Below are 26,795 nucleotides of genomic sequence, written 5' to 3'. Positions count from 1 at the left end.
AAATGCTGCTTTGCACCTTACTTGAAGAGGATGAAAATGAAATCACAATCCTGAAAAAAATTAAGAAAATTACAATAAAAGATGTGATTTACTGGTTGACTGAAGCATGAGATAGCACCACTAAAGGTGTATTACAAAAATCAAGGAAAAATATCTGGCCTAAATTGTAAATTGTTGAAATAATTCTTACACCAGTCAGGAAAAGCTCTGGCTGCGAAGACACAGAAGAAAGCTGAGTTGAGAAGTGGACTACTGTTGAAAACAATGGCCACCAGGAGTTCAGAGACAAAGACATTGTAGCAAAGGTGCAGGGCTCATCACCTCAGACTGATTCAGAGGAAAGCGAGGAGGAGGTGAATGCTCAGACTGAAACCATATCACACAAAGACATGACAAATGCTCTTGACCTTGCCTTACACTTCATCAGACAGCACACTTCATCAGCACCAAATGATATTATGTTCATGCAGCAATTGCAGAACACTATGTCCTCACATCGATTAAGTGCTGTTTGTCAAGAAAAAATGACGGACTTTACTTCCTAAGTGTGTGTAAATTGGTTATTTTTTGTGTTTAGCTGTGATTAAAACTGATTCTACAGAACTGCATAAATGGAGTCAGCATGCGCTGTCTGTACTGTACTGTCAGTAACCAGCTTTCATTCCAGTATGGTTTCACGTGTTTTCATCAAACTTAGGCTCTAGGTAAGTTTTGATTTAACTTCTTTGTATAATAATAAATGAACATTTTTTCACAAACATCTTTTTAATTTCTTCTGTTTTTAAGTTAAAAAATAGATATTTTTCTAAATTCTATTCAGAATAGGCAGCTCTTTGGAATAGTGGGGTTCTACTGTCATCTAATTTGAGTGAACTAACATAATAATCTGAAACAGCTTTCATCCTCTTAATTTGGTTGGTTGGTTGATTTGGAGGAGGGGACCAAACAATGAGGTAATTGGTCCCATCAGATTAGAGAAAGACAGGAAGGAAGCCAGCCATGCTCTTTCAAAGGAACCATCCTGACATTTGCCTTAAGTAATTTAGATAAATCACAGAAAACCTAAATCAGGATAAGCGGATGCAGGTTTGAACCGTCATCCTCCCGAATGCAAGTCCAGTGCATTAACGAGTGTGCCACCTCATTCGGTCCCTTAATTTGATTTAACTGTAATAAAGATTTTGTTCTCTTTGCTCTTTATAATGTGAAAAATATGTGCTGGGTCATTCAAAATATAATGCAAGAAACTTGACTTTTGAATTCAATGAAGTGATGAGAGATTTATTTCTTTTGAAAAAATAAGAATTGTAGTTTCTCTAATTTTTTATGCTATGAAGCTTCTGACTTTCAGGGACAAATATTTAATATTTAAATACAATGGTGGAAAAAATTGCAACAGTAAAAAGGAGTCTGATGACATAAACAAAAGTTGGAAGGCGTATTTCTACATCTGAAAGATGATGTCTATTAAAATTTCATGCTGGTTGCTTAAGAGTAATGTCATTAGTGCCACTATGAGGATGCAAATGAGGTTTGCTTTAAATACATGCTTTAATGGTCATGGGCGTTAGTTACCTTCGAGACTGGACATATCGAGTTAATGTTGGTCAAGACCTTTTAGAATGACAAAGACGTCATTATAAGCACCTCATTGAGTGTGAATGAGGTCATGTACTGTGCTACAAGAAGCTGGATATTTCTTCTGCAATGCTCCCAAAAGACTTGGCAGGAATGCAGCCACCGTACATGATTGCTGACAGCAGTGGTCATGGGAATATACAGTTGCAAGAAGACTGGGCTCCGGATGGCCACAGGGCACTACCGAGAGGGAAGACCAACATGTCAGCATATAGCACTGGGGCACCATACTGTATCTGCAGCAGTAATTTGAGCAGCAGTTGGCACCTCAGTGACACTAAGGAACTGTTACAAAATGGTTACTTAAAGGACAGCTTTGAGCCAATGCCCTGTAGCATGCATTCCACTGACCCCAAACCACCGCCATTTGAGATTTCAGTGTGTCAAGCAAGAGCTCATTGGGGGGCAGGACAGAGGTCTGTTGGGTTTTCTGATGAAAGCTGGCTCTACTTTGGTGCCAGTAATGACCGTGTTTTTTAGAAGCAGGCTAGCTGAAGGCCTGCACCCAACCTGTCTGCATGCTAGAAACTCTGGAGTTCTGGTCTGTGGTGTGATTTCCTATGGCAACAGGAGCACTCTCATGGTTATCCCATGCACCCTGTCTGCAAAACTGTACTTCAATATAGTGATTCAACCTGTTGTGCTGCCATTCATTAACAGCATTCCAGAGGGTGTTGCCCAACGGGAAAAAAATTGCCCAGATACTGCTGTTGTAGCCCAACTTGCTCTACAACATGTTTCCTGGGCCTGCTGAATCACCAGATTTGTCTCCTGTTGAGCACATATGGTATAACATCCAACAACATCTCTAGCATCATCCACAAACAGCACTAACCAACCCTTTACTGACTGACCTAGTGCAACAAGCATGGAACTCCATCCTACAAACTGACATCTGGTACCTATGCAACACAATGCATTCACATTTGCATGCTTGCATTCAAAATTCTGGTGGTTAACCAGTTATTAATGTACCAGAATTTCACATTTGCAATGGCTTATCTCACACTTACACTAACCTGTGATTTTGAAATGTTAACCTCTTAAATATGTTACCTAGACAATGTATTCCCAAAATTTCAATAATCTACAGTAATTATTTTTTGGTGTTGCAATTTCTTTCCCCAGCTTATATTATTCTTTGTGGTATATGATTTTGTATTTCAGTATGGTTTGAACAGTTAATATTTCTTTGTACTATAAGTTTATGGCATGTTAAGTAACCAAAATATTTTCGAATCTTGTGCGTGAACTACATTGCAAAAATTTTGTTGCTATTTGTCTACACATTGTAATATGTAATCAGCTTTTGGAAATATCAGTTTATATAACCAAATGTAAGGGTGATGTAACAAAGCAGGTGGATTCTCTTCAGCTGTTATGTTATTCTTCACCCCTCCCCCACTCTGACCCCCCCCCCCCCCACTACCACCACCATTCTTTTTTTTTAATAATCATGAATATGATCATTTATATGGCATTGGCACAGTACCACAAATCTTGAATATTAGGTCAGGGCTTAGCCAATTAAACTTTATTATTCATTACATTCATTTGGCTAATTACAGCCCACCATTGTTTGTATTCAAACATATACCTGATTGCTAACTTTCTGACAATACACATAAAAATTTTGTGTATGGCATTGTAGCATCTATACAGTTAATGTTGAAAATATGTTAGCAACTTCTGATTTAATTTAATTTCAGAGTAATTATTATTCATAATTAAAATTTTGTTAATGATCTAGAATACCATATCTTGACAAACTAAATAGCGTAATTCAATAGCAATTATGTTGTCTCTAAAAGTTCACATACAGAAGAATCTCTCTCCACTGTTTAGCTAATTAGAAATTTAATTGTTTAATTGTAATTTGTAAAAAGATGCAAGTAACTGTAATTATTATAATCTTATAAAAGAGAGTCTGTTGGAACCCATTTTAGTGTCTTCAGAAGGCTCCAAAAAATGCGTGATCTATATCTGCTGATAAGGGGAACTGTACCACAGATGAGATAGCACATACAGTGTGCTTAGTTTTATCTAAATTTCACATCCAGGATATCATTCTGTAATTCAGTGACTGTTTTTAATGACTGACTGGGAATTTACATTTAATTTCAGAACTATGTTAATCTTCAACAATGCATTCTGTACACTTTGTACAGTGAACTGTGTTATTTCTATGTTACACTCACTGTGCACATCAATTTTGATATTGATATGACAGTTATACTTCAAGGAGAGTGTAATTAAGAATGTGTTAATGAATTACTAGCCACTTGCCACATAAAACTTGCCTTTCTGTCACTTCAGTGTTAGGTTACTGCATGTGAACAATCACATAGGATACCAGCTGAACATAGTATGTGCATGCATTACAGTCAATGAAACTCAAACGTTATTAGTTACATAACACAACATTGACATTGACGCTCCCAGTGCTTAGTGCAGGTACTCGGGGTAATGGAACACATCCACATGCTGACGTTGACAGAGGACAAATGTAAACATAAGTAGAATGCACACCCCTCATTCCGTCAACCATCATCAGTTGAAGGGTTATGTGAGTAGAATCTACACCAAGGAAGAGAAGGTAGAAATGCTACTCATCTATGGGAAATGTAAGTTAGCAGAACAGTAATCATCAAGAATTGCATGGGAATGATTTCCAGAATTATGTACAGTTCTGTCAGTGGGCACAGCAGCAAATACTCGCCAACTCGAACTACTTCTCCGATGTTCTATTTACCGATGAATGTTCCTTCTCAAACAAGGGACAGGTAAATACAAGGAACATGCATTATTGGTCCAGCGACAACCCACGATGGCTTAGACATGTGGAACATCAGTGTCAATCGAGAGTTAACGTCTGGTGTGGGATGCTTGGTCCTACCATTATTGGCTCTTATTTCATCAATAGCCTTATTTCATCAATGGTAGCCTAAACAGCACAGCGTACGCCAACTTTCTCAGATGAATTCTTCCTCCTCTTCTGGATGAAGTGCTGCTAAGGACCAGAATGCTCATATGGTATCAACATGATGGATGGCCAGCACATAATGCATTACATGCATGTTGCGTTCTGAACCAAAAGTATCCTGCCAGATTGGTCGAGGAGGAACAGTTACTTGGCCTGCTAGGTCTCCTGATTTAAATCCGCTGGACTTTTTGCTTTGGGATGCATTAAAGACATTGTCTATTGCAATATTCCAACAGTTCCAGAGGACATTCAGGAACGTATCATGCTTGCTTGCAATTCTCTTCAGCAGGCAACACTGGAAGCAGTAAATAATTCTTTCATTCAATGAGTGCACCAGTGTATTGGTGTTCAGGGTCACCACTTTGAGAACCTTTGAATGTTCTACTCCTGGGCAATGGTACAGGAGAGCCAGAGTCAATTTTGTGTTGTGTTTTTACTTGGTTTTCATTTGTTTTCTGACAGTTCCAGCTAGTGGAGTTTGTGATCCTGGGCTCAATGTTGTGTTACGTAATTAATAACATGGTGTATCAGTGAATGGTACACTGTGATACATTTTTGAATAGGTCTTTAGGAGAGGCAATGAATTACCAAATAAAAAATACAGGGTGCCACTTAAAAAAATAATGCCGCTGTTCATATCTTTGTAAAAAACAAATCTACAATCAAGAAAATCATACTGATTGATGTCCTCCTGACAGCTAAAGAACATTTTCTTGAAAAATTTTGTAATTTGCATCTGTACAAACAGTTATTTAGGGTGGTCAAGATAAATGGGACACCCTGTATATATAGGGTGATTCACAAAGATATACAAATATTTTAATATGTTATTCTACTAGTAAAACTAAAGAAAAATTTCATGTTGCAGTGCTTTGAGAATTTGCACCTAAATTCTGGAACCACTCGACCTTCTGCTGCCTCAAACATGCGATATTTTAAAGATAAGTGTGAGAGAGCCTATTTACTGCAGAACACATGTCTGTGTGGCAGGATTGACATTTATTGTGGGAAGACAGGAGCTGCGTCAGGTACAAGTGTTTGCTGCAAGCACCACAGACAATGTAGGAGAGGACACAGAGTAATTAAATATTACTCTTTGCTGTGTTTGTCAGTGAGATTTATTGGGGGGGGGGGGGGACAATGAACATTTGACTATAGACTTTTAACTTACTTCGTATTGTAGCTCTGAACGAAGCAAGATGTAGGGGACATATATAAATTATTTGGTTGTTAAAACCAGGCAATTGTGATTATGTTTAATTGTATCTAATGGGTGTCATCGTAGTTGACTTACAAGGATTTGTATGTTTATGTGAAAATTGTGGAGATGAAAATATACCTGAACTGGACTAAAAGTATGAGGTTACCAATATTTACTATTAAAAACTGATCACGATTTATTTATCAAGGCGATTGGTGTCAACCATTACTGTGGTCATCTTCAGACCATTGAGTAGGAACCTCTTTCTGTTGGAGAATTCTCCAACAGAAAGAGGTTCCTACTCAATGGTCTGAAGATGACCACAGTAGTGGTCAAAACCGGTCACCTTGATAAATAAATCATGATCAAGACTGTTTTTAATAGTAAATATTTATAACACATTGATCTCTGCCACTCCCATAATGTATTTAAAAGTAATGAGGTTACCAAGTTATTTCTAGTGAGAGAGAGTATTTGATAGTTCCTCTAACCAGCATTATTTCTACTGAGAAGAAGTTGTGGAGATCGACACAGCTGCATATCCAGAGAAGAGGATCAGCTAAAAGTTTCAAGTAAGTCAACTGTAGAAAGAGAAGTGTGAAGTTTACAATCCAGCTTTGCACTGCTTCCCTTTTTGCCGAAACTGTTAGAATAGAAACATAGGTCCCTAAATATTTAGTTATGGAGTTATGGCTAGTAAGAGATTTTGCCTGAAATTTAGCAACTTTGCTAATATGAAGCCATCACAAAACTGTACGAGGTTATATTAAAGCATGATTTCCATTTATTTTGTTGTTTTTGGTCTGGTGGATCTAATAAAACATGTCCCAGCCATGTATCTGCAGTAGTTTTCCATAAAATCCAGAGAAGCAAAGATTATTATACAAATATTTTTTTTTTTACTTTCCATTAAGAATGTAGAAACGTTTATGTAATTGTTGGTGACCATCAGTGAGTTGTTTCAGTTATTTCATAACCTTTAAATGAGTTAGTTTTCTGTATTGTTAGGTGAAATAACATAATAATGACAATGTTTAAATACACTGTCATTATTATGTTCTTTCACCTAAATACACTTTTATTATTATGTTCTTTCACCTAACAATACCACATAGTAACTGTTGTAGTTTGTAGATTATTTATGAAATAGGGATGCCTTTCAAATTTACAACAGATGAACATGCCAATATGGTGTTTATTTATGGCAAATCTGATGGTAATGCAACAGCTGCAGTTTACAAATATTGTGTATGTCTGGAATTTAAAAAACAAACTGGGCCAAGTAGTTAATAAATTAAAAATTTTATTAAATTCCTTCTTTGCTTCTCTGAATGTTCTGGCAAACTACTGCAGATAATGTCTGGGACATGGTTTATTAGATTCACCACATCAATAACAACAAAATAAATGGAAATTGTGCTTTACTTTAACCTTGTACAGTTTTGCGATGGCTTCATATTAGTGAAGTTGCCAAATTTTGGGCAAAATCTTTTATTAGTCGCAGTGATTGCATCGATGGGCAAGTGCCAATGTAAAATATCCAGTGCCATGACACAAGCTGTTATTCAAAATTGTGATTCCCTACTCCATTGCCACCTACACTGGCAAGGCTCAAAAGAACTATGTTCTGCAAGGACCTGCCCTCACCTTTACAGGAAGGAATGAATGATAGATATAAAAAATTGCAAATATGATTGTTGAGGAGTGAGCTGCCATCACATCAATCACAGGCTGCATGCTGCCAATGGGCTGTTGTTTGTATATGCCTGTTCTAAAGGAAATAAATCTACATCAGAATAAATGAACTAAAAACCAAAAATTATGTCTGCACAACTTCAAAGTAAATAAAAAGTTCATATTCAAGTGGAAATAGAAGTAAAGGAATTAGCAATTACACATAGCACACATGAAAAATACACAATAATAGGGGCATGTTATTCATTAATCCTGGTGTCTGTAGTTTCAAGATGTTGTTTCCTATTCTGCTATGTTATACTATTTTGAACAGAATGACATTCTCCTTGCCATCCAGTATGGATTTCAAAAACATCAATCATATGAAACACGATTTATGTTCTTCTCATAGGCATGCTGAAAACCATGGTTTAAAGCAGTCATGTGGAAGCAGTATTCCTTGTCTTCCAAAAGGTGTTTCACTCAATACCACATCAAAGTTTACTAACAAAAGTATGATGATAAGAGGTATTAAATGAAATTTGTGATGGATGATTTATTGATAGGATGGATTCAGTGTGTTATCTTGAATGGAGAGTGACTTGCAGAACTAAAACTAACTTCAGACATACTCTAGCACAGTGTGTCAGGACCCTTGCTGTTCATGTAATACATAAATGACTTAGCAGATAGTTTTAAAAGTAACCTCATATCTTTTATAGAAGATGTAGTTAGCTATAATGAAGTACTATCTGAAAAAAGCTGAAGAAATAACCAGTCCAGTCTTGATACAATTTCAGTGTTCTGCAAAGATTTCAGAAAATCCTTTGAAAGGGCATGGCTGACTTCCTTCCCCATCCATCCCTAATCTGATGGGACTGAGACCTCGCTGATTGGTCCCCCTTCCCTGAATCAACGAACCAACAATAACATTCCTTTTAACAGTGGTAGTCACTTCTCACGATTTCTCAGCACGATTAATTAATGGTGTACTTCTGGATGTTCTGCTGAATTTTACTTTCATTCCATGTACAACATTTTGACATTCAACCCAGCTATCTTGCTCCGATGCTGCAAGTTTTGCTGTTATGTGTACTTACTGTGTAGACTTCAGCAAGACTGTGAACTATTGATGGTCTCACCCCAGCATATATAGCAGAGTTCGATTCCCAATACCCACTACACCCTTGATTCACTTTTGTTTTTCAGAGCTCACTTCATATTCCTTGAAAGGCAAATCCTCTCAGGTTTTTCTAACTCTGGTGGATGTGACAACCAGGCAGATTTTAAAAAACTGAGTGCTGGACCCCAACCGTTATTTTAATTGAAACCTCCTTCTCTGTGTAGTAGGTCTTTTGAAATCTTTACTCCAATACACACTTTGATTATGCTGTCCTAGAAACTTGGCCTTTCCACCTTGATTCTAATCTCATCAGACTGCATTTTGTGATTACATTTGATTTAGTGCTTGGTAACAGCTTACTGACTTGGCGAAATGCCATTCAGAGTTCTTGTATAGAATTTGTGGTTCACTCACATTGCATGAGGTAAGCACTGCCCAAGAAAGATTAAATGGTTCAAGAAAATCTTTACTTAATTTGAACAATGTAGGAAAAGGTGGATTGATACTTACTGTAAAGAAGACATGCTAAGTTGCAGGCAGGTACAATTAAAAGACACTTACATAAAACTTTTGGCCACAGCCTTCATCAGCAAAAGAGAAACACACACCATTCATAAACACAAGCAAGCACACCTCTTGCACACATGACTACCATCTACAGTATCTTGAGCCAGAATGCAACTATCATGTGGGAAGCAAGCAGCAATCTGGAAGGGACAGGGAAAATGAAGAGATCATAGTGTATGGGTGAGGAGAGACGCAAACACTGTCTGATGTGCAGGGACTAGAGTGCCAACAGGTACTCCACAACCTCCTAACACTGTGCCTGTTGGCATTCTAGTCCCTTTGCACTCTGCCAGACAGTGTTCAGCTCTCTCTCCACCAATACAATACTATCCCTTCCCCTTCGTCTCAGCTGTTTCACTAAAAGAATTCATATGATTCTGTGTATGATGCATTATATTTCAGGCTAAAATGTATAAAAAGGAATTTAATGTGTTACAATTGATATGTACTAATCAAACACTAATTATTAAATTTGTTTCTGGGTTTATTTATGAAATAATGATATAATTTGGTAAAGACTCTTCTCCTGCTGAGAAAGTTTGTAAACTCTTTTGCTTTGTAAACTCTTTGGAAATTGTGATTACTGCAGAGTGCAGAATGTGAGTAGTAGTGGGCGTGTCTCAGCCGGATGTAGATGTTATTATAAGTTTGTCACCAACAATATAATTGTTGTTTTTTTATATGGAAATTATAAAGTCAGTGTGATTTAGAAGAATCGGATAAAATAAAAAGATATTCATATCAACAGACAAATCTTCATCAGTTATTTTGTCTGCAGAAACCCGTTAAATCAAAATTTCAGCAGCAAGGATGTACCTCTAGACTTGGAGCCTACAACAACAAGATAATGAATATAAGTAAAAAAAATTCTTCTTTTGCTATCTTACTCCTCTCGAAGTTTTCAAAATTTGTGCAAAGAATGGGAACTTTAATGGTGAAGTGTGGGACAGTAAGATTACAAGTTAGCAGTCATGTGCATGAGGATAGCTTGCTTATGTGTCTGAATAGTGTTAAGCCATTAAAAATTCGTGGGTAAAGTGCAAAAGTGAATTCTTAAAGTATAGTGAACGTATTCCTAGTTTACAATGTGTAATCAGCAATCTAAGAGTACAAACCGATAGCCTGAAGTCTGAAAATATGGAGCTGAAGTTGAAGCAAAACATGGATCCACAAAAGAACAAAAACTTTCGCCAGAACATGGATACATTGTTGCAAAATGACGCTGATAAATCATCAAAATGGAAGGTAGTACACAACAAGTGTCAAACACTCGGTACTAAAACATTGTCTACAACAAATGTTTCGAGGTTCGAGAATGTAAACAATTTTGATGTACTTTGTTCTAGTAATAGTCTCACAAAAAGTGAAAACAATCATAAGAAGAGTGTGCTGGTAAACTATCAGAAAAAAGTTAGGTTTGATCTTCTAAAGCCACAACGTTCAGTTAATAGCAGTGAAAGTGGCAGTGGCGTGATCCAGTATGCTGTGAGTGAAACATCAACAAATCGTCTTCACATTTTCGCTGATGGTCATGGTAAAGGCATGGCTGATATAGTGAAAAGCAGTTTTAATGGTGTCGATGTTTGTGGAATCGTGAAAGCAGGTGCTAAACTTCAAGAAGTTGTAGCGGGGTGTGTTTGTTGTGAACATTCCAAAGAGACATGACTAAATCCCGCAGTCCTGTGTAAATGAGGCTATCTCACAAATGAACTCTAAGTTAGCAAAGTTGTGTAAGTATTTTAACAATACTTGTGTAGATATAATCAGTTTTGGACGAGAATTACACTACTGGCCATCAAAATTGCTACACCACGAAGATGACGTGCTACAGATGCGAAATTTAACCGACAGGAAGAAGATGCTGTGATATGCAAATGATTAGCTTTCCAGAGCATTCACACAAGATTGGCGCCGGTGGCGACACCTACAGCGTGCTGACAAGAGGAAAGTTTCCAGCCGATTTCTCATACACAAACAGCAGTTAACCGGCGCTGCCTGTTTAAACATTGTTGTGATGCCTCATGTAAGGAGGAGAAATAAGTACCATCACGTCTCCAACTTTGATAAAGGTCGAATTGTAGCCTATCGTGATTGCAGTTAATCATATCGCGACATTTCCGCTCGCGTTGGTCGAGATCCAATGACTGTTAGCAAAATATGGAATCGGTGGGTTCAGGAGGGTAATACAGAACGCCATGCAGGGTTCCAACAGCTTCATGTCACTCGCAGTCGAGATGACAGGCATCTAAATGCATGGCTGTAATGGATCGTGCAGCCACATCTCGATCCCTGAGTCAATAGATGGGGACGTTTGCAAGACAACAACCATCTGCACGAACAGTTCAATGATGTTTGCAGCAGCATGGACTATCAGTTTGAAGACCATGCGTGCAGTTACCCTTGATGCTGCATCACAGACAGGAGCACCTATCATGGTGTATTCAACAACGAACCTGGGTGCATTAATGGCAAAACGTCACTTTTTCGGATGAATTCAGGTTCTGTTTACAGCATCATGATGGTCGCATCCGTGTTTAGTGACATCGTGAGGAACACACATTGGAAGCCTGTATTTGTCATCGCCATACTGGCGTATCACCTGGCATGATGGTATGGGGTGCCATTGGTTACATGTCTCGGTCACCTTTTGTTCGCATTGACGGCACTTTGAACAGTGGACATTACATTTCAGATGTGTTACGACCCATGGCTCTACCCTTCATTCGATCCCTGTGAAACCCTACAATGCATGACCACATGTTGCAGGTCCTGTGCGGGCCTTTCTGGATACAGAAAATATTCGACTGCTGCCCTGGCCAGCACATTCTCCAGATCTCTCACCAATTGAAAATGTCTGGCCAATGGCGGCCAAGCAACTGGCTCGTCACAATACGCCAGTCACTACTCTTGATGAACTGTGGTATCATGTTGAAGCTGCATGGACAGCTGTACCTGTACACGCCATCCAAGCTCTGTTTGGCTCAATGCCCAGGCTTATCAACGCCGTTATTACGGCCAGAGGTGGTTTTTCTGGGCACTGATTTCTCAGGATCTGTGCACCCAAATTGCGTGAAAATGTAATCACATGTCAGTTCTAGTATAATATATTTGTCCAATGAATACCCGTTTATCATCTGCATTTCTTGGTGGTGTAGCAATTGTAATGGCCAGTAGTGTATTTACAAGACATGGTATGCACATGGAGATGCCATCAAAACATTCAAAACTAAAAAAAAAATTATAAGTGTAATGGAAGGGGTAGATAACCGCAAATCATGTAGACCATTGTTTCAAAAAAGAATGATCCTGCCACTTCCTTGCATATATATATACTTGAAAAGATAATGTATTTAAAGCAAAACTTACATACAAAAAGACCTCTCATCACTCAAAATCACACAATACACAGCTATGATACAAGACAAAAATTGGATGTACATATTCAAAGTGCCAACACAAAGTTATTTCAAAATGGCCTTATCCATCCTAGTATCAAACTATACAGTGCCTTACCAGATACCATTAAACACATACAAAACATTGGTCACTTCAAATCTAAATTGAAGTCGTACTTGGTTGATCACTGCGTTTACACAGTAAATGAATACCTACAAAACTAAATTTTTTTCGATGTAAACCCAATGTAGACTCATTCAAAATAACATTTGTATTTTATCTCACTGTATATAGCGTAACAACATTTATGTAAGTATTCATCATTAATTGATATATTAATGTGTGTTATTATGTACATAGGTATATTATATGTAAAACTGTTAATATTAACACAAAAAGCCAAATATCTCTAGCACATTGTGCAGCTGTAGATGAAAATGGATCAATCAATCAATCAATCAAATCTGAACAGATCAGGAAAAAAAAAAAAGAATTAGGTACCCTTTTAAAAACAAAAATATTGGAAGAAGTCCACAAATGTACCCCAAAGTTGGAACCAATCACACTCAAATGGCTCCAGCCACCAAGTCAGGCTCAGTTTCAAACTCAAATATTTCAGTAAATTGTTAGTAGTAATGAACGTACGCCTTTAGTAGCTTCAGATAAGTTTTTAGTCAAAAGTTCACATCTGCATGTAATTCCAAAGCAATGACAATTTTTCACCAAACTGTGGGAGGACTTGGTAATAAAGTAAATGACATTACTGTTCTGTTAGAGCAACCACAAGGAATAAAAGATACTGATGTATTATGTTTTAGTGAACATCATGTGAAAGATATTGAAAGGTTGTAGCTTAGTGGTTACTGTCAGTCAGCGCATTACTCTAGAACCATCATGGAAAAAGGTGGATTGATATTTTATCTAAAACACAACATATCTTACAATGCATTAGATTTAAAGAGCCATTGTATAGAGCCACAAATTGAAGTATGTGGCGTTGAGATTACTGTAAATGACTTTACGGTTCTAGTGTTAGCACTGTATTGATCTCCCTCAGGGTATGAGAATGTATTTCTTAAGCACTTAGATTCTTTATTATCCAAACTGTACTCAAAGTCAAAGAACTTGATAATTACTGGTGACTTTAATGTTGATTTCCTAAATGAGAGCAATAGTAAAGCTGATTTAGTACATTTAATGGAGTCTTATAATCTGATGGCAATAGTAGATTTCCCAACTAAGGTTACTGTTAACAGTGAAAGTCTGATAGATAACATATTTATAGATACGTCTAAATGCAATGAGATCACTGTACATCCAATCCTTGGCCTTCCTGATCATGGTGGTCAATTGCTTAGGCTCAATTACATCAGTGTGTGCTAAAGTCCTGAGCATTTTTGGAAATCTATTAGGATAATAAATGACGAGGGCCTTAAAAAATTCAATGACAGCGTAAAAGTGATGGATTGGAGCCCAGTTTATAGGGAAACAGATGTAAACAAAAAGTACAATTCAATTTTAAATGAATTCATGTCTTTATTTGAGTCCATCTTTGCTAAAAAAAATAGTTAGAAATAGTTATATAGGCAATGCCAAGAAGTCTTGGATCACTACAGAGATAATAACATCTTGTAGAACAAAGAGGATGTTATACAGTTCTCTCAGGACTTGTAATGATCCAAAGAAACGACAACACTACAAACTTTACTGTAGCATTCTCAAGAAGGTTATAAATAAATCTAAAAGTATGTGCATAAAATCAGAAATTGAAAGCTCAGAAAATAAAATTAAAACCATATGGAATGTAATAAAGAAGGAAACTGGCAGGAAAACAGGGAACATGTCTCAGGTAGAGATTAAAACTTGAGTTGGTTGAAGAAATATTTAATAACCACTTTTTGAGAGCAGCAGAGAAGACAGGCTGTAATGGTTCTATGGAAGAATCACTGTCCCTCCTACAGCTATTAGCAACAGAATCCCACAGTTATCTTTACCTCCAGTTACTGTACGCAAAGTCATAAGAGTAATTACATCATTAAAAAATAAAAATTCTGCTGGTGTGGACTATATTTCTAGTAAAATACTGAAACACTGTTATAAATTTGTTAGTCCTGTCTTATGCAGCATATACAATACATCCCTACAAGAAGGTATTGTCCCTGACAGACTAAAATTGGTTGTAGTGATTCCTCTCTTCAACAAATTGAAAATTCTTGAAAAACTCATGCACAGGAGGATTGTAGATCATCTCAACTTCCACAGTATCTTAAGCAAAAATCAGTTTGGTTTTCATGCTGGTCTTTGTACTGAACAGGCAATATTCTCTTTCAGCAACCAAGTTTTGGAAGCCATTAACAAAAATAATGTCTCCAGTGGGTATTTTTTGTGATCTTACGAAAGCCTTTGACTGTGTAAACCACCAAATTCTTTTGAAAAAGGCAGAATACTATGGTTAAAGTGGTACTGTTGGCTTGTGGCTACAATCATATCTAAAGGATCGGAAGCAGACTGTAATTCTAGAAGGCTCTTCTGGAGAACCTGCCTCGTCTGAGTGAGGTGCGATAACGTGTGGTGTGCCTCAAGGCTCCGTTTTGGGCCCACTGCTATTCCTCATCTTCATTAATGATCTTCCTCTTCATTCTGAGACAAACAGCAAATTTACCATGTTCACTGATGATACCACAATTCTAATTGATGATTTGATAGATCACAATCTTGAATAAACTACAAATACTGTTTTTAATGACATCTTACATTGGTTCTCCTCAAATGGCCTCTCACTCAATGCAAATAAAACTCATTATGTGATGTTCCATACATCACAAAGTAATCTCGATGAAATTAATATAAAATGTAGAGATCAACCAATGCAGAAAGTTGAAGATACACAATTCCTGGGGGCTTATATAGACAGCAAATGTAATTGGTCAGTTCACATTATTCATCTATGTAAAATACTTAGCTCAGCAACATTTGCACTACTGGTAATTTCTTCAGTGGCTGAAGTTGACAGCATTAAGGCTGCCTACTTTGGCTACTTCCACTCATTGATTTCATATGCTATCATATTCTGGGGGAACCAACCACTTGCAAAAAAAGTTTTCACTGTCCAAAAAAAAGCAATCAGAATAATGTGTGGGGTCCATCAAAGACACTCATGCAGGCACTTGTTTCGAAAGATAGGTATCCTAACAACTGCCTCACAGTATATTTTTTCCGTGCTGACCTTTTTGTGCAAAAATTATTCTATCTACCAAGACAACAGAAATTCGATGGCTAGATGGCTATAACACCAGAAACAAAAACAATCTACATGGCGAAATGAAACGTCTCACTCTGGTACAAGAGTTTACTACTCCAGCATTAAGCTGTTCAATGCTCTCCCACTACATATCAAATGGGTTCCTACAGAACTGCCAAAATTTAAATAAGTTCTCAAAGATTATCTGACAGAGAAATCTTTTTATACTGTGGATGAATATTTGAAAGAAAATGTACACAATCACTAAACTTATTGTGTCTAGAACCTGTTCAAGTGATTTTATTGAGCATTTGAGCATTATCACACTTTTTGTAACAGCAGATTGGCTGTACCTGTATTTACTCTTGTAGGCCTAATATCTGATTTAACTTTGTGCTCTTATTTATAGCCGGCCGGTGTGGCTGAGCAGTTCTAGGCACTGCAGTCTGGAACCGCGAGACCGCTACGGTCGCAGGTTCGAATCCTGCCTCAGGCATGGATGTGTGTGATGTCATTAGGTTTAAGTACAGTAGAGCATCGATTATCCGAACGTCGGTCAACCGAACAACCGCTTAACCGAACTGTGTACTCGCTCACACCTGTTGCTCTCCCACCCTACCGTCCATCATCCCCCTCACTCCCAAACCAAGTTTCCCACAGTAGTCGCCGCACTGGGCCACCGCTGGCGGAACATTGCTTCTAATGGGGCCTTCACAAGGTGCTGCTGACCGGCCAAGCCGCCAGTCGCTGTGTTTCAACAATCAGCACACTTCTGTCGGCTTGGCACTGGTAGTAGAAGTAGCGACAGTATCAAAGCTGTTCACAGCAACAGCTGCGCCAGCTTAGAGTTGAGGCGTGCTGCTCCGCACAATTTGAAGGATTGCGTACCCCCAAGAAGAGCTTCTCATGGTGCAAACAGTCACCTTCTGTTCTCTGTTACGATCACTTGTGTGCTGCTGCGTGAAGAAGTGAACTTGACGATACAAAATGCTTAAACGTAAACGTGTTGTCCTTTCTATGAGGGACAAGTACAAGATTATTAAAAGGTTAGAAGAAAGTGAATTTGCAACCACTTTATCCAATGAGTACAAGGTGGGGAAGTCGACAAGTACGGATATAAAAAAACAAAAAACGAGCATAGCAAATATTATAGCTATGCTTGATTCTACTGATGGATCAACAAGCCATAAAACTATGAAGCTCGCTGCTAACACAGATCTAGATGATGCTGTTTACAAGTGGTTTACACAAAAGAGATCGGAAGGAGAACCTATCTCAGGTCCCATTCTGTGTGAGAAGGCAATGCAGTTCAACGAAAAACTTGGAGGGCCTTTGAACTTTAAAGCGAGCATGGGCTGGTTGAAATGCCTCAAGTCAAGACATGGCATTCATGAGCTTATGATACAGGGAGAAAAACTGTGTATACTGTGTGTATTGTTCATGCAAAATGTGTATGTAATATGTATATATTTTTGTTTAATAAACTGTGCCACATACTATATATTCCTACTGAAGTTGCCTTTGTATGTTCATTTGTAATACTAAAATAGATGCCTGTTTTTATGAATAAATTTACTGTGCAGTACTTCTTCTTGGAAAATAAACATGTACAGTTTGATTATCTGAACAAACCAGTTTTCCGAACACCCATGTCCCCCCAAGTACTTCGGATAATCGACGCTCTACTGTAGTTCTAAGTTCTAGGGGACTGATGACCTCAGAAGTTAAGTCCCATAGTGCTCAGAGCCATTCGAACCATTTGTTCTTATTTATAACCTTTATTTGAAACTCCTTTTTCTGTTAAATGGTTGTTATGTTATCTAGCTGACATTGTATCTATTACTGTATTTATAGTATGTCTTACTTAAGCTATGTACAATTTGGAATTGAATTGCCCTTGTATTTATTGTAAGTTTAAATTGAAACCTGTACAATTTGACACGTTCCATATCCTTGTGATTGACTCACTAACTGGATCTACAGAACATGAAATAAATAAATAAATGTGTGTTCTCTTTTCCTGATGAAGGCTGTGGCTGAAAGATTTATGTGTCTTTTAATTGTGCCTGTCTGCAACTTAATGTGTCTTCTTTCCGGTAAATAGCCATCTCTATGTTGTTGATACTCCTACCTGGAGTGTTTAAATTGTTTGATTTTACTTAATTTGATTCATGCTGATCTTCTACAAGTTGAAAATGCATTGTGTATCTTCCAGTGCACTCTGACATACTGTGTTGAATGTGTTTTAAACAGAAACACTGGCCATAAAATTTGTTACACAGCTTCATTTATTCAGTTGTTGAATAACTTCTACCCAATGTTATCATAAAATGCATAGTCCATAATAGTGTCATGCAGAAATTCCATATACAGAGTACTTGACAATCACATCAGTTCCTTAATACATCCAAACTGAGAATGACTTTCAGTCTCAAAGTGTCCAAGATCATAGATCAATTGTTATACCAGCTTACCTATTAAAATATGACATTATGCAGGTGATTAACAGAAAATAATGATAGTGCTAAAAATTAACTGCATGTTAACAATTTCTTGGATAAATAATACATTTCTGTAGTGCCTTTTATTTATGGAAATCTATTTTTGCAGTTTCTGCTGTTAATAGTACAGTTAATTTGAGTAAGAAGTCATTTAAAAAACCTACTTGACATATACACATTTTGAAGTTCGTATTTTTTAGGATGTGATTTTTAAGTCTTGTTCATCAATTTAGTGATGCAAAAACTTGAACATAATTTGACTGTCAACAAGTATATGAACGAGTTGTATTTTAAAAAGCTTCAACATAATTTGGCTGTTAGCAAGTATACCAACCAACTTTTTTTTAAAGTTGTAAATTATGATGCAATTTGAATGTTACATGTTTCAATAAAACCTCACTAGAATGGAATGTATTCCGGATTCTCTGTCACCAAACCTTCCTGTTGGGATATAAAAGCTTAAGAACTTAATTACCTTCTGTTACATGGTAACTTTGCAAATTATGTATTTTATCAATTTATGTTCTGCTTCTAATAAGGTAGTGATTTAAATAGTCAGTTATGAGTTGTGGTCCACATCAGACTAGATTGAAAGGTATTATGATTTAAATTGCTTCACAGTTTATCCGATATCTAATGTAAGGTGTTACACTACCCATTCATATTCCACTAAGGATGGAATTCTAACAATTTTGTGTAGATTTAGATCATTTTACAACTTTTTTTTTACTATGTACACTTGGTAAATTTCCACCATAATTCTGTGTACCTAAGAATGTGTGAATATAGGTACATATAATGAACAAATAACAACCGTATAGTGAAAATATCGAAGTGTGAAATGGAATATACCAAAGCAGTTGAGTAGTTAAACTAGTATTAAAATTTTTAGTCTGTGTACAAAGTAAGCTGTGAAGTTAACATCGCTTTTCCAATAAATTTGTAAGTATAAAAGAAGTTTGAAGTGTTCACATTTCTTCCAGACCCATCGAAATGGCAGTTTTGATCAATTGTGGTGCTTTGTTTCCTTTGATTAATAAGATATTTCCTCTTCAGATTGACTCTCCTATGTGCTTTTCTCCAACAACAGTGGAATCCTTTACAACTACAGAATGATATTGTTCTACCTACAAACATGAAATTTTATCTTTCTAGTCCTTAATGAGAGAAAGGTGGGCAACATACCCATGAAGAATAACAAAAAAATAAATTCTGAAATGGAAACCCTCACATGGAAAATACAATTCTGTATTTGGGATAACACAATTCCCTTAAATTAAAATAATAGATATTGCATAAAATTACTGCATGGAAAGAAATGTTTAAAATATTTTTAAATCTAAGCAAAGACTAGAAGTATCAGAAGTGAGCTTTCTCAAAATTCAGTAGACTTTCAAGAAAGCCATTTTATATGCTACTATCCTGTGAGTGGCAACTTCTTTTAAATATCACAGCAAAATTGAAACTTAGAAAGCATGTAACTTATGTACTAGTAAACATATGAACTATTATTAAGAAAATGAAAATTGTCCAATTAATACACGTATAAAGGTTATTTGTGCATTTCAAACAATATACTCCCTTTGTCAGTAAAGTTCCAGGATAGGTTTAAAAAAAAATAGAAAATTGCACTTACGAAATAATTATTCTAGCTCCCATCGAAGTAGTCCCCTTGGCTACCTATATACAGCTGCTAAGGTCTGTGGAGTTCTCAGAAGCAATCAGAGAAATCTTCAACTGTGATGCTTGTATGGTCATTTGTCACAGACCGTTGGATGTCCTGCAATATCTTGATGAAGCTTTCCTTTCAGTCACCTTCTCACTCAAGGAAATAAGAAAAACAAATGCAAGGTGAGAGATCAGGCGAATATGACAGGTTTGGGACAGCAATAACAGAATGCCGAGCTATGTACTCAGTAACAGATAAAGCAGTATAGGGTCATGCACTGTTATGCACTAAGAATCAATCCTGAGAATATCACGTATCACGGCAGCGACATCGAATTGCCTGTTGCAAATAGTTCAAGACTTGGATGTAAAGAGTTTGGTTCACTGTTTGATCTGAAGGAATATGCTCATGGTGAACTAATCCTTTCTATCAAGGTGTGTGATCAACATTGTCTCTGTTCTCTAAGGCTGTTACCTGATTTTTTTTAGGAATCCATCATTCAGCACTCTGTCATAATGGTAGCAGCAACTTTCATCCCCAGCAATAACCTTTGACAGAAATCTGGAATCACATCTAGCTCTATCCAGTAGTTCAGCAGAAATTCCTCCTTCAGTCCATCTCTTAGTGGGTGAGATACAAGTTTTACATTTAGTTTCCATTTCCCTAAATCTTCAAATAAAATTTTATGACACACATCACGATTCAAATTAAGTTATTCTGATACTGCATGCAGTTACATGATGGTCTTCTTGCAGTAACAGCCTTACATGTTCCATGTTTGCATCCATATGTATTGCAGATGGGCGACCAGCTTTGGGATTGTCTTGCAGTGAATCTCAGCCATCACAAAACCTTTTGTGCCTCACTTGAATATACTTACTTCATCACTAGGGTTCCCCAACCGTAACACAGAACTTACTGTTCACTCTTAGCTTAAAATCTGCTTCCGTAGTCTGCCACTGTAGCTCAGTGGACAGCGCACCGGCTTGTTGTGCCTGGGGGCCCGGGTTCAATTCATGGCTGGGTTGGAGATTTTCTCTACTCAGGGACTGGGTGTTTGTGTCATCTTCATCATCATTGCTTCATCCTCATCAATGCACAAGTTGCTGAAGTAGTGTCACATCAAAAGACTTGCACCAGGTGATCAGGTCTAACCACCGGGAGGCCCTCGCCACACGACATTTCATTCCAGCTCCCATTTTGTCACCGTTACAAATGCACAGAGAACCCAAATAGTGTGTTGATAAGCACAGCCCTGCCAACTAGTGTGCTTGCAGGGTAACCTGGCCAAGGTCATTTCAAAGATGCACACATATCAGGTAACATAAAAATAACAATTGTCCATTTTTAGTGTTGAAAACTCAGAAAAAAAATCTTTTCTGACAAGGGAGTATATCAAATGTTTTGCTGCAGTTTCTGTGAACACCACATGTTATGTTCTCAAGATCAGGTGCTGCAGTTTCTAGAAATAACCCCTGTCCTCCAGAAATTGGTCTAATGTTTGTTTTCCAGATAAATTAACAATAATATTAAATAATTGAGACATTTTCTTTTTGCCTATAATTAGGTTATTCCTATAGACTAAAATTTGATGTATTTTGTGTGGGAAATAACCTCATTGTTGGGGCAGCCCTCACTCACTCACACCCTCCCTCCCTCCCTCCCTCCCTCCTCCCCCAAACACCCACACAATTTGATTTAAATTAGTAAACAAGTGTGATTTTGATATAGGATTTATTACTCCTTTATGTGAAAAATTGAATAAGTTATTCTTAATGACACAGAAAGTAAATATGTTCTGAGTGAACACACAAGGAAATATGCACATAACTCCTGACCCCACCAACACCCCGCACCCCTACGTTCTACCTTCTTCCTAAAATTCACAAACCCAATCATCCCGGCCGCCCCATTGTAGCTGGTTACCAAGCCCCCACAGAACGTATCTCTGCCTATGTAGATCAACACCTTCAACCCATTACATGCAGTCTCCCATCCTTCATCAAAAACACCAACCACTTTCTTGAACGCCTGGAATCCTTACCCAATCTGTTACCCCCGGAAACCATCCTTGTAACCATTGATGCCACTTCCTTATACACAAATATTCCACACGTCCAGGGCCTCACTGCGATGGAGCATTTCCTTTCACGCCGATCACCTGCCACCCTACCTAAAACCTCTTTCCTCATTACCTTAGCCAGCTTCATCCTGACCCACAACTTCTTCACTTTTGAAGGCCAGACATACCAACAATTAAAGGGAACAGCCATGGGTACCAGGATGGCCCCCTCGTACGCCAACCTATTCATGGGTCGCCTAGAGGAAGCCTTCTTGGTTACCCAGGCCTGCCAACCCAAAGTTTGGTACAGATTTATTGATAACACTTCATGATCTGGACTCACAGTGAAGAAGAACTCCAGAATTTCCTCTCCAACCTCAACTCCTTTGGTTCCATCAGATTCACCTGGTCCTACTCCAAATCCCGCGCCACTTTCCTTGACGTTGACCTCCATCTGTCCAATGGCCAGCTTCACACGTCCGTCCACATCAAACCCACCAACAAGCAACAGTACCTCCATTATGACAGCTGCCACCCATTCCACATCAAACGGTCCCTTCCCTACAGCCTAGGTCTTCGTGGCAAATGAATCTGCTCCAGTCCGGAATCCCTGAACCATTACACCAACAACCTGACAACAGCTTTCGCATCCCGTAACTACCCTCCCGACATGGTACAGAAGCAAATAACCAGAGCCACTTCCTCATCCCCTCAAACCCAGAACCTCCCACAGAAGAACCACAAAAGTGCCCCACTTGTGACAGGATACTTTCCGGGACTGGACCAGACTCTGAATGTGGCTCTCCAGCAGGGATACGACTTCCTCAAATCCTGCCCTGAAATGAGATCCATCCTTCATGAAATCCTCCCCACTCCACCAAGAGTGTCTTTCCTCCGTCCACCTAACCTTCGTAACCTGTTAGTTCATCCCTATGAAATCCCCAAACCACCTTCCCTACCCTCTGGCTCCTATCCTTGTAACTGCCCCCGGTGTAAAACCTGTCCCATGCACCCTCCCACCACCATCTACTCCAGTCCTGTAACCCGGAAGGTGTACACGATCAAAGGCAGAGCCACGTGTGAAAGCACCCACGTGATTTACCAACTGACCTGCCTACACTGTGAAGCTTTCTATGTGGGAATGACCAGCAACAAACTGTCCATTCGCATGAATGGACACAGGCAGAGAGTGTTTGTTGGTAATGAGGATCACCCTGTGGCTAAACATGCCTTGGTGCACGGCCAGCACATCTTGGCACAGTGTTACACCGTCCGGGTTATCTGGATACTTCCCACCAACACCAACCTATCCGAACTCCAGAGATGGGAACTTGCTCTTCAATATATCCTCTCTTCCCGTTACCCACCAGGCCTCAATCTCCGATAATTTCAAGTTGCCGCCACTCATACCTCACCTGTCATTCAACAACATCTTTGCCTCTTTACTTCCGCCTCGACTGATATCTCTGCCCAAACTCTTAGTCATTAAATATGTCTGCTTGTGTCTGAATATGTGTGGAAGGATATGTGTGTGTGTGTGTGCAAGTGTATACCCGTCCTTTTCTCCCCCTAAGGTAAGTCTTTCCGATCCCGGGATTGCAATGACTCCTTACGCTCTCTCTTAAAACCCACATCCTTTCGTCTTTCCCTCTCCTTCCCTCTTTCCTGATGAGGCAACAGTTTGTTGCGAAAGCTTGAATTTTGTGTGTATGTTTGTGTTTGTTTGTGTGTCTATCGACCTGCCAGCGCTTTCGTTCGGTAAGTAACATCATCTTTGTTAAACATAGATGATGTGACTTACCAAATGAAAGTGCTGGCAGGTCGACAGACACACAAACAAACACAAACATACACACAAAATTCAAGCTTTCGCAACAAACTGTTGCCTCATCAGGAATGAGGGAAGGAGAGGGAAAGACAAAAGGATGTGGGTTTTAAGGGAGAGCGTAAGGAGTCATTCCAATCCCGGGAGCGCAAAGATTTACCTTAGGGGGAAAAAAGGACAGGTATACACTCGCACACACACACATATCCATCCGCACATACACAGACACAAGCAGACATTTGTAAAGGCAAAGAGTTTGGGCAGAGATGTTCGTCGAGGCGGAAGTAAAGAGGCAAAGATGTTGTTGAATGACAGGTGAGGTACGAGCGGCGGCAACTTGAAATTAGTGGAGGTTGAGGCCTGGCGGATAATGAGAAGAGAGGATATACTGAAGGGCAAGTTCCCATCTCCGGAGTTCTGACAGGTTGGTGTTAGTGGGAAGTATCCAGATAACCCGGACGGTGTAACACTGTGCCAAGATGTGCTGGCCGTGCACCAAGGCATGTTTAGCAACAGGGTGATCCTCATTACCAACAAACACTCTCTGCCTGTGTCCATTCATGCGAATGGACAGTTTGTTGCTGGTCATTCCCACATAGAAAGCTTCACAGTGTAGGCAGGTCAGTTGGTAAATCACGTGGGTGCTTTCACACGTGGCTCTGCCTTTGATCGTGTACACCTTCCGGGTTACAGGACTGGAGTAGGTGGTGGTGGGAGGGTGCATTGGACAGGTTTTACACCGGGGGCGGTTACAAGGGTAGGAGCCAGAGGGTAAGGAAGGTGGTTTGGGGATTTCATAGGGATGAACTAACAGGTTACGAAGGTTAGGTGGACGGCGGAAAGACACTCTTGGTGGAGTGGGGAGGATTTCATGAAGGATGGATCTCATTTCAGGGCAGGATTTGAGGAAGTCGTATCCCTGCTGGAGAGCCACATTCAGAGTCTGATCCAGTCCCGGAAAGTATCCTGTCATAACCAATTTGTTGGAGAAAGATGCCCACATCATTAACCATCTATGATATAATCTTCATTCTTGCAGATAACTTAATGGTCAGAGTATACTATCGCCATATATCCCATTAAGTAAATTTTAAACTTATCAAACGCCCAGTGTACAGCAAATAATTCTTTTTCCATAATTGTGCATCTCTTCTGATGTTTCAGTGCAGTTCTACTGGCAAAAGTGATAGTATGATGTACTGTTTCTCTATTCTCTACACTTATTTGAAATAGATGGGCTCTCAGCCCATAATCACTGGAGTCAAAACACAAAAAAGGGTAAAGCAAAGTTAGGACTAGATGAGCTGTTACAGTATCATAAAGCTTGTTTTATTTTGTTTAAAATTTCTTGATAATTCTGGTCCCATTTACTGATGGCATTCTTTCTCAAAATTTTACTTAAACTGAAATGTGGATCATTCATACACTGTGCCTGAGTCTATCAGGTGCCTTCTTTCCCAGGCTTCAACCTTGATGGTGACAGGGCTTCCTACTAAATCACAGGGAATTTTATCCACAGGCTCTTGTGATAAGTCTCCTTCTATATCATCCAATTCCATATCTTTACTATTATTGGCATCAGTTACTCTTTCAGTTAGTTTAATGCTCACTTTGGAATTGCGATCTCCTACGTCTGCACATTTACTGAATTTTGTCTAAGTTTACTAATTCTCTCTTTAAAGTATTTACAAAACATGTTATCCTATTTCCTCCACCACTCTGGATACATTTGTTTACATATTGCTGCCAGTTTTTCTCAAAAGGAAACTCAGTCAAATTTTGTGAAGAAACTTTTTGTTTTTCCCATAGAAATATCTGGTTCCACACACTGTGAATTATTCAGTATTTAAATGATCTTCAACCCCATTACTTTCTGACATATGAGCAGAATTAGGCACTTCCAACACAACACACAATAATATCTCCTTCACGAGCCCCCATAGCATCTAACAGCTTCACAATAGCTAAAACTTCACTTTTATGCCAGATATCAGTCAGTTCACTATATAATCTGATCTCTTTTGAAGCACTGAGGTGCAGGTTGAAGGGTATCAATTTCTCAGTTGATATTTTTTACACTTTGGTTTAACACTTATAATTGTAATTAGAGTCTTCTGTATACTATTTGTGATACCTACATTTAATTAACACACTTTGATGCCCTTTAGTTTTTCAGAGCTTGCTTTTACATTCCACACATTGCCTCAAGATTTTCCAGGTCTTGTGTATTTAATGGCTACTGGGATTTTAATAAATTGAGTGTTGGACAACAGGCATTATTGAAATTGAAACTTCTGTTTCTGTTTATTACGTTTTTATTTTCATAGAATACTTATTTATGCTATCCCAGAAACTTGGTGTTTGCTCCATGATACTGGCCTCATCATACTTCATTTCATGATTATGTTCGAGGCAGTGCTCAGCAATAGCTGATTTGCTAGATTGTTTTAGTCAGGTGGTCGCTGATGTTCTTTGCATCTCATGTCAACTATTCTGAAAGTCTGTCCCATGTAGGACATGCCACGTTCACATGGAATGTATACACATGTGTCTTTTGCAGAAATGAATTGTCTTAAACATTACAAAGAATATGTTTTACCTTAGTTGAAGAGGCCAAAATACATTGAATTTTATGTTTCTGTAGGATTCTACTGATCTTTCCAGGTACTGGGCCATCATAAGGTAAACTAACAATTTTTTGCTTCTCTTTTTTGGTCTCAGTCTCATCCTCTTTCTCAGGCATTCTCGATTTTCACACTGTTGCCCCTTCAATTTGATGATCTGAGAACTGATTTCTTCATGACACAATTCATAGAAGATGCAATTCCTTGTAAAGGCTCTCATAAATGTTCTGTTGATTTTATTGAAGCTTCAATGCAAACTCATGCATAGGAATTCTCCAGTACTGATGAAAT

General features: G+C 38.4%; 1 protein-coding gene across 2 annotated transcripts in view; it reads right to left on the bottom strand.

The window, feature by feature from the left end:
* Nucleotides 1–26,795, bottom strand: part of LOC126263039 (uncharacterized) — a 47,759-nt gene that overhangs the window by 20,599 nt on the left and 365 nt on the right. The window contains exon 1 of one of the 2 annotated variants that reach the window (XM_049960012.1): nt 19,961–20,072. The exons of the other annotated variant lie outside the window; for it this stretch is intronic. Coding sequence (XP_049815969.1) covers nt 19,961–19,983 — 23 coding nt within the window. The 5' untranslated portion in view covers nt 19,984–20,072. Of the gene's footprint in view, nt 1–19,960; nt 20,073–26,795 lie in introns of those variants that run through there. 2 annotated transcript variants of the gene reach the window in all.

This window comes from Schistocerca nitens, chromosome 6, assembly GCF_023898315.1.
Source record: "Schistocerca nitens isolate TAMUIC-IGC-003100 chromosome 6, iqSchNite1.1, whole genome shotgun sequence".
In the NCBI taxonomy this organism is placed as follows: Eukaryota; Metazoa; Arthropoda; class Insecta; order Orthoptera; family Acrididae; genus Schistocerca; species Schistocerca nitens.
This window is presented reverse-complemented; position numbering and strand designations above follow the sequence as displayed.